This window comes from Myxocyprinus asiaticus, chromosome 9, assembly GCF_019703515.2.
Source record: "Myxocyprinus asiaticus isolate MX2 ecotype Aquarium Trade chromosome 9, UBuf_Myxa_2, whole genome shotgun sequence".
NCBI lineage: Eukaryota > Metazoa > Chordata > Actinopteri > Cypriniformes > Catostomidae > Myxocyprinus > Myxocyprinus asiaticus.
This window is the reverse complement of record NC_059352.1, coordinates 52,705,704-52,715,050: the sequence shown is the minus strand read 5'-3', so window position 1 is coordinate 52,715,050 and position 9,347 is coordinate 52,705,704. Positions and strand designations below refer to the sequence as shown.

Genomic DNA, 9,347 nt, shown 5'->3' with positions numbered 1-9,347 from the left:
CTACTGAGAACCATTCAGTAGGATCATTATGGCTGGCAGTGCCATACTCATTGTGCACTTCAGTCTGTGTGGTGTGTTGCTGTTACTGACTGGAGATCAGTAAGATATAAATAAATAAATATATATAAATAGTTTATTTATTTTTTTAAAGACTGTCTAGTAAAGTTCACAGACAGTGTTTAAAAAGTGCAATCCACATGTTTACATGTATGTTTATTACAGTGACTTTGAATGATCTGAATAATACTGAGTGTGGTAAAGCCACAGATTTGTTTTTATATTTCTGCAATCTGCACTTTAGTTTGTGTGATTTGTTACTGACTTTCATATTAATGTTTACACCAGGCTTATTTGTCAGTGCTTTACGTTGTCATGATAATTATTACATGTTTACAAGGCTGGAAGTTCAACAAATCAGTCAATACACTACTGTGATTGACATTTTTTTATTTAACTACTTCATATCAATTCATGCATCACCTCATTTCATAATAACATATAGGCCTGACCTACAGGAAAGAACAGTTTATGTTTCATCTATCTAATATTGTGTTGTTCATACTATACAATGATTTATTGCTTGTCTTTGTTGAATAATACAGATGATAAAGAGCTTTAAAAATAATCGCATATTAAATCGCAATTGCAATATTGGTAAAAAAAATCGCAATTAGATTATTTTCCAAAATCGTTCAGCCCTACAACAGATACAGACACATGCGCACACTTCCATAAAGTGTTGCAAATGACACAATAAAATCTCCATACACTTTCAATCTACTTATAAATGTGTTAATTGAACATTTTGTAATAAACAACAAATATACTGCATTTTGTTACTTGTAATAGTTTTATAGTGTATATAAATTATTTTAAATTATTGTCGTTAATTATGACACAATTATGCCATTTGCAATGCTTCATTTTAAGTACACTTTAAAGTTACAACTTTTTATATATATATATATTTTGCTTCAAACCAAAGTTTTTAATGTTGTGACTCATCTTCAACACAATGTTTTATAATGTCATGGAGAAACTGAATTGGGAAAATAATGCTGGAGCAGGAACAAGACTGTTGTACAAGCGGTCGCTCTTTGTTTTGTCTATTCAATTTATTGCAAAGGTCAGCTCAGAATCACAATGCCAGAATAACAGGCAAAATAATGATGTGCTGCCTTTGATTCTCTGGTCCAAATACTCATATTGGTGCTGTTTATAGAGCACTCCAGAACACAATGGATGAAAATCAGAAGTCTGACTTTTTAACAGGAAAACACAGCAAGTGGCACATAGGCCTCTTCCGTGCACAAAACCTGCCATCCTAATAAAGTGGTTTGTACACGGAGTCACGCACTCGCTCACTTTGTCTGTATCGCTGCCGCTGCTGTAGCGCACTAATTATCTACATTAGTATGAGTATGCTAGCAGAGACGAGAAGTGCGTCACTGAAGTGCACCTGAAAGAATAAACAGCGGGTAGCGTTCATGTACCTCAGACATGCTTCTGTGCTGCTGCGCTACAGGCTTCATATTCACTGTTTGAGTCAACAAATGATAAATACAATAAGATGATTTAATGATAATGTTAAACGTATAAGAACAGACATGTCTTCAGTCTCAGCACATTTCGTTAGGGTTGCGGTTAGCGCATGACGATTCCACCCTTTGCTTCATTTGCGTTTGGAGGGGCATTGGGATAATTTGATGGGTTAGGACCCCCCCTAGATCTGGCCCTGAACGATCCTGTAGGTCCATCCAATGCAAGTGAATGGTGACCAGAACTTTGAAGCTCAAAAAACACATAAAGACAGCATAAAAGTAATCCACAAGACTCCAGTGGTTAAATTAATGTCTTCAGAAGTGATACGATCACTTTAGGTGAGAAACAGATCAATATTTAAGTCCTTTTCACTATAATTGTTTGCTTCAGGTCGCTCTCAGTTGACGCTGCCTCTCGCGTGGTGTAAGCGAGCTGCATTTCCGGTTGTATCCTGTCAGTTCTCACGTGAACTTGCAAACGTAGTTATGTCACACGAGAGGCAGCGCCAACCCAGTCCCTTCGTGGATGTGCATCGGAGAGCATACGAAAGTAAACAGTTATAGTCAAAAATTGTATCGCTTATTAATTTAATGACTGAATGGATTACTTTTACTATGATTGTCTGTGCTTTTTTTAGCTTTAAATTGTTGGTCACCATTCACTTGCATTGTATGGACCTACAGAGTTGAAATATTATTCTAAAAATCTGTATTTGTGTTCAGCAGAATAAAGAAAGTCAAACACATCTGGGATGGCATGGGTGTGGGGAGATGAGATGAGAGAATTTTACTTTTGGGTGAACTATCCCTTTAAGAAACTAATATTTACTGAAAATCTTCTGATCCTCCTCACCATAAGAAATACTGGTTTGGAATGAAATGATGGTGAAAAGATAATGACAGAATTTGTATAAAAATGCATAATCTTTCATTGTAGTTGCATGTAATAATCAGTGTTTTCTCATTGTCTCACTTCATAGTTCAAATGGGTGGTTGCTGAGGGTGATCTGAGTGGTTTAAGGACTCTATAATCTTGTCCCGATGGAGATCCATAGAATAACATCAACTCTTGGCTTCATCGCACAACCCTCTGCAACAGAAACATTCTCAGCATCTCCCAGCCAAACTTTAGTGTCTGTTTCATTTCCAAGTGAGAATGAATCCCTGCAGAACTGGACAAACAGCAACAGGGTTGTTGACCATGTGCCGGGCGTCGCTGGAATCCTCATCCCTCTCATCTACATCACCGTGTGTGTCGTCGGCCTGGTCGGAAACACCCTCGTCATCCACATTGTGCTGCGATATTCTCAAGCAGAATCGGTTACGAATATCTACATCCTCAATCTGGCCATTGCAGATGAACTCTTCATGCTAGGTCTGCCGTTCCTCGCCGTGCAGAATGGTCTTCTCTCCTGGCCCTTCGGCTCATTGATGTGTCGCCTGGTCATGACGGTAGATGCGATTAACCAGTTTACAAGCATCTTCTGTCTGACTGTGATGAGCATTGATCGCTACCTGGCTGTGGTGCATCCTCTCCGTTCCTCTAGGTGGCGCCAGCCACGTGTGGCAAAAGCTGTGAATGCCACGGTATGGGCAGTTTCCTTTGTGGTTGTCCTGCCTGTGGTGGTGTTTGCCGATGTTCTGCAAGACGATGGAAACTGCAGCATCGTATGGCCCGAGCCAGCAGAAGTTTGGAAAGCAGTTTTTATCATCTATACCGCAACTGTTGGGTTTTTCGGCCCTCTGACGGTCATCTGCCTATGCTACCTGCTGATTGTTGTGAAGGTACGCAGCTCTGGACGCAGAGTTCGAGCTACATCCATTCGACGCAGGAAATCAGAACGCAAGATCACGCGCATGGTCGTGATCGTCGTGGCAGTATTTGTGTTCTGTTGGTTGCCGTTTTACATACTAAACATCGTAAACCTGCTAGTGCTGCTACCAGGAGAGTTCCGCGGTCTGTATTATTTTGTCGTGGTTCTGTCGTACGCCAACAGCTGTGCAAATCCCATCCTGTATGGGTTCCTCTCTGACAATTTCAAGAGAGGCTTCAGGAAGGCTCTATGTCGATCATCTAGACGTGTGGAGAGCCAGGACCAGCAACATGGGACGGGAATGGTTGCTTTACCGCTGGAGGAGATACAACGAGAACTGGATCCAAGAGACCATCTGAGGGACCCATGCCAGCTGACAGAAGCAGAGAAAGACAAGGACGAGCTAAGAAAGCTTAGCTACATGGAGGACACCAATGAAATAGTTGAACTCCACAGGATGGCTCACAACAGCTGCAGTAATGGATGCCAGGAGGATACAAAGAATTTGAATGCCATTGCAGGTGGTACCAGAAAAGCTGTGGATGTAGGGTATGAGGGCACCATCAACCCGACCATTGAACCCAAAGCTGTCTTCAATGGCGCTCAAAGATGCCGTGAACATCTGCCTGAGAACAGCGATGACAAACACGCAGTTCTGGAAATCAGTTATTTGTAAATTGGACAAACTTTGAATTGCTGGGCTACATGAAAGATGGCAATGACGTGATGGAACTCCACTATTTGGTACCAAGAAGGCACTAGGAAGGTAGATGGCATTGAAGATATTACCAGTAGAGCTGTGGATGGAAATTGTGAAAGCTCCATCAGCTTGACCTCTGAACACACAGCTGTCCGCAATAGAGCACAAACAGGACATAAACACCTGCCTGAAATTGGTTATTTGTAACGTGGACAGACTTGGATCCATTGAGGGGTTTTCATTTATGACTATTAAATGCAAATGGACATGGCAACACTGTTCATTAAACACTGCCAACTAAGAAAAATCAGTGCCACAGGAATACATGGTCTTTGCTCAGACTCTTTACAATACTAAATCCATTTTTATAAACCCAATCCAAACTACATTTGTATTTTTGGATATATTAAATCTGAAATCAATAGCAACCAGTGTAGATGAACTGGATAGCATCTACACTGTCTGAACAAACGGATCCCATTTCCAGATTGATCTCACAGTGAATTTGGCAACAGCATGTCGTAAGTTCTTCAGCTGAAATCAGGAGGATATAGCTGCAGGCAGAACTCCAAAAAAAGGGGCGGGAGCTCCAAACCACCAGCAAAGATATAGGTAGCCCCTTACCTAACCTTTTCCCTAACCTTAACCGTGAGTAGGAACACATTCGACGCATCCGCACTACAACTGCTTTGTCACACTCTTTTAGTATAGTCAATGATCAGCGCATGCGCAGACGACGTGCTCAGACGAGGACTGCGTCCGCTGGTCAAGAAAATCTAGGCAGTGCGCGATCAAGCCGCGCGGCTGTGCTGATGATGCAATTTGATTCACACATACTGTATGCGGAGTGATCCACAATGTGGATACCCAAAGTATATTTTTGGCCTTAAGTGACGGCCTCTATTGGAGCTGCCGCAAATCCCTTTTGGAGTAACCCTGTGTAATGGGAGCCAGCTGATAAATAGCTGTGCAATGTGTATAAATCTCACTCTCCTGACCTCAAGAGGTGTGCTAGCGACTGACGCTAGGGGCTGTAGCCTTTAGCCTCCTTGATAGCACACCTGCCTCCCACGCCGGTTCGAGTCCCATACAGAGTGGGTAGAACAAGAGTGTCACACCCACCCTCTTTTGTAGATTCCGTCCCCATTTGGAGGTCTCAGCCCTGCAGCTATACCTACCTGGAAATCAGTTCGAAATTCAAATCACTGTCCCAGTGGCCCAGGTTGGATGTGTTGTTGATGTTAGGACACATGTGAGCTCCAGTTTCCGAATGAAGTGTCCTCAAAGTGGCGCCAAAAGCCAGTATTATTAGTTGTAAATTATGTAATAATGCATATTTTATTCACCATATACCCAAACCCTAAACTTTACCCTCAGTGGAATAGGAATGTAGTCTTGTGCCCTAGGTATACTTCCATTTTGATGTGAACGCCCCGCGTCTGCGTACAGTTGAAAGCGAGCCTGTCAAATTACAATTCATATAACTGTGAGCGCATTTACAGGCGGTTGGCGCATAAAAGCTACGACTGCTGAGACACTGGACTTTCTCTTCAAGAGTTTAAACCCATAAAGATGTCTTTATATTCCCTCAGAATGGAGTTTTATAAATGCAGGTATCTCCAGATCTCCTCACACACGCACTCTTGACTTGCACATCCACTGTTGTTGTTTTTACCTTCATCTCCTGATGTTTAGCGGTGATTACATCTTCTAGCGCTTCTTTGTGACAGCAAAGGCTCAAAATAAGTGTTGCTACCTTGTGGACCCACTAATTGGTGCAAATAACTCCCATTCAAGCGCATGCCCATTCTGTGCATAAAGACAAGCGGTTGGAAAAATTGGGATGGGCGCATTCAGTGCTCAGGCACTCTGCTGATGACTAAATTTGCGCCACGCGTCCTGTACGCTGACCCTCAGCGTTTGCGTCTGACCGAAGTATACTTTGGGCTTTAGAGGGAAAATGCAACCTCCGATTCGCACTCATCATTGATAATGTGAACATGTTTACTTCCTGGTTTCAGGGGACCAGACCTCGTGTCTATGTCGCACCACAGGAAAAGCTAAACACGTCAATTGATGTAAAGATGTCTGATGGGAGATAGCGCTTGTCAGTTACTCGGCAGAATAGACCTTTTCACACTCCAGGTTTTGGAACGCAGAAGTAAACTTTTGCAGGGTAAACTTCGACAGTGGTGAATGGGAGTGAATGGGAGAACACAGCAAGTATTAATTTCACTTAGCCATTTGCTCCCAGAACAAAAGAAAAAATCCACTATTATGTTTGAATGACTTTCCAGATGAAGAAAAAAATTGAGCAGTGCATTAAGATTTAAGAGAAGATGCCTAATTTACTGTCACTCTCTCAGCAGCTGTCAAATGTATAGTGTATAAAAAAAAATAAATTGAGATTTACATTGCTAAATAAAGCGGAAATGCGTCATCACAGTCTGTGATAAAGGTCTATGGGTTCGATGTCCGGAAGACTGGAATATTCGGTAGCAACATGTCACTTGAAAAATGACAGCGCAGTCATTTCTAACAATCAGACTTGCAAAACAAATCTGAATTTAGTGCATTGTGCACATAGCCAAAGAACACAGTTGTAAAACATCACATCAGTTTGATTCTCAGCAGATCATGTATCTGTATGACAGCGGCGTGTAACAGAGCATGATACTGCTGTTCCTCAAGCTGCAGGCAATGATAGTAGCGTGTTTTGTTGTTTGTAACTTGTCCTGTGTGTTTACTGACATTTAAGAGCTCAAAGAGAGTTCAGTACAGGGCCTCTAAAACACATGCATGAATGTGATGCATCTCACATGTACATTAAAAGCTATTCGTGTTCTTTGAAAGTTGTCATGTTGTCATCACCAACTGTGTGTTTTTCATCTTTTGTGTGTAGAGACATCAAACTAAACATCCCTTACAAATGTAAATAATTATAATATGCTACAAATTCATTGTACATCAGCTGAATTTAAATGATGGAACAAACTGGCTTAGAGTTGCCACATTACAATAAAAAGAACTTCAACAACAAAAAAATTGTTTATGCAACACTTGGCATGATAAATACATGAAAGACTGTATTTAATATTTGACTTCCTGCTGTTGCAAAGTCAATTTTATAGCTGAGATAAAACCAAACAAATGTACTTTGTAATCCTAATATTCTCATGAGCAAACTGTGACATTAGAGACGTTCAACAGCAGGAACACAGTCACTCCGGCACAGTGTCTCCGATCCATTTGAGATACGGCGGGTTTCCCTGATCGATGGGTAAACTGATGACCTCTGCCACTTCATACGGATGATTCGACCTGTAGTACAAACATGAGCTTATTTACAACATTCTAATATCTTGTTATTTAACATGTGCTTTTATGATTATGAAAAATAACAGTTTTTTATTTCTTCTATATATAAAGCTTGAAATGTCAGGTGCTTCATACCTAACATATTCAGCAAGAGCAGCGACCTTTGAACTTCTGGTCTTAATCATCTGGAAAATAAAGACCACTCGTGTGATTTGTCTCAAATGTTTTTAACCCGTTTAAATGATATGATAATTGTATAAAACATGATCAGATGTATTTTTCACTGGAAAGCCAGACATTATACACCACGAGTGACACTTAACACTAAGTTCTGAAGGTGTTTTTAAAGATTTCCTGTTTCAGTAGCATACCCAAAATTAAAGGCTTATAACTCGACAAAAAACCCAAAAGAAGGTCAAGTGTTTAGTATAATTTCCCATTTTTTTAATGATACAGATCAGGGGTCAGGAACCTTTTTTCACTAAGGAGCCAATTTTTTTATTTTTGGTTGATGCATTTTTTCGAAAGAGCCATACAACAAACGAATAATTTACTATTTTCAAAAACAACGTTTTTCAATAAATAAAACATTTATATTGCCCATAGACTACTCAAAAACAAACAAATATGCAACAATTAAAAGTAACATGTTGCAATATGGAATTGAGTACACGTGTTTGTGCGGGTCTCCATTAAATGACTTCATTTACAATTGTTCATGAAAAATGTTACTTCCCTTCTGGGTGATATGTAAAAAATATTTTAATGATAATCAAAATATCGCGATATCCGATTATATGGTCAACCCCCATGAATAGTTTTCCTTTGATTTTGCTTTAAAAATTTAATGGCTCCATTTGCCATCACGCAAGTATCACACCAGGTGAAAAATGACTAAACAGCATACAAATTAAGAACTAAAGACAATTATAAATGTAAAGATAATTATAATAATCATAATAAATAAGCCTAATAAATGCCTTTGTGTTCCCAAAAAATGCTGCCAAATGTGTGTTCTTATCGAATGTGTTTGTGTTGTGTTTTGGTAATACAGTTACTGTTGCCTAAAGAAAAGAAAATAGAACTCAGTTTTAGGTTCAAGGTGAACGTGTCTTGTATTACTTTATAATTTAATCACTTTCCTCTTTGTTTCTTTAATACAAAGATCCCTGTATATATTACTGAACCTGTAGAGTTGCGTTCACAATGTGTAAGAGTGAACTGCTCCGTGGAAATAAAGCGAAACTCACAGCACTTCACGAGATGATCGGAGATCATGTGCAGCATTCTCATAGACAACATTATTCTTGCAAACAGTTTTCAGTCGAATGAAACGGAGAAAAAGGAGTGATAACTCTTTACATGCGCTTGCTCCATAAGACAGGGTCCCACTGCACACCTCTGAACAAACACTGAATCAGACACGAGCATTGACGGCTTTTCTTTTGTCTGTTCTTAAAAATATAATAAAGTGTGTTCTTCAAGCTTGTGTCTTTGTGACTAACAGCATTTCTTGTCATGTGTCACTCCGAGATGTCTTACAGGTCACCCGCCTGTTGTGGGAAGATGAGCAAAATTAGTCACGCATGAAATACATCTGGACGAGGAGCTCGCGAACTGGATTGAGCCTTGTCGCATTTTGCGGGTGGTGGGTGCTATATCACACCTTGAGTGCACATAAAAAATAACGAACATTCATAAAATCGCTCATAGAAAATTCTCTTAACAGCTAAGATCAATAGTTATTGGGAAACGAGGCCCAGAACTCTATGAATGTGCGTGTCTTGAAGAAGCGCTTGCATTGTGAACAGCGGAGCTCACTGCACATATAAAATCAGACGCACATCAGCGGCTTTTCTTTCCTCTGTTCTTCAAAATATAAATCACGTTTTGTCTAACGCACGCCTTTGCGTCTAATTTCTTGTCATATATCACTCCGAGAAGTCTTACTGGTTGCCCTCCACAGTGGCTGGT

The 9,347-nt window shown here is 40.2% G+C and overlaps 2 protein-coding genes across 4 annotated transcripts in view; one reads left to right on the top strand and one right to left on the bottom strand.

Annotated features, from left to right (window-relative positions):
* Positions 1-482: 482 nt before the first annotated feature.
* Positions 483-7,378, top strand: si:zfos-169g10.2 (somatostatin receptor type 5). The gene has a single exon (XM_051706912.1). The coding sequence runs from the start codon at positions 2,583-2,585 to the stop codon at positions 4,029-4,031; it is 1,449 nt and encodes a 482-aa protein (XP_051562872.1). The 5' UTR covers positions 483-2,582; the 3' UTR covers positions 4,032-7,378.
* Positions 7,085-9,347, bottom strand: part of LOC127446190 (protein CutA homolog) — a 6,238-nt gene continuing 3,975 nt past the window's right edge. For all 3 annotated transcript variants that reach the window (XM_051706915.1, XM_051706917.1, XM_051706916.1), the window contains 2 exons: positions 7,509-7,558; positions 7,085-7,376 (listed from right to left, as the gene is read on the bottom strand). In XM_051706915.1, coding sequence (XP_051562875.1) covers positions 7,277-7,376; positions 7,509-7,558 — 150 coding nt within the window. In that variant the 3' untranslated portion in view covers positions 7,085-7,276. The remainder of the gene's footprint in view (positions 7,377-7,508; positions 7,559-9,347) is intronic.

Coding starts and splice junctions, on each gene's coding strand:
- si:zfos-169g10.2 (XM_051706912.1), top strand. CDS start 2,583: ATGGAGATCCATAGAATAACATCAACTCTTGGCTTCATCGCACAACCC.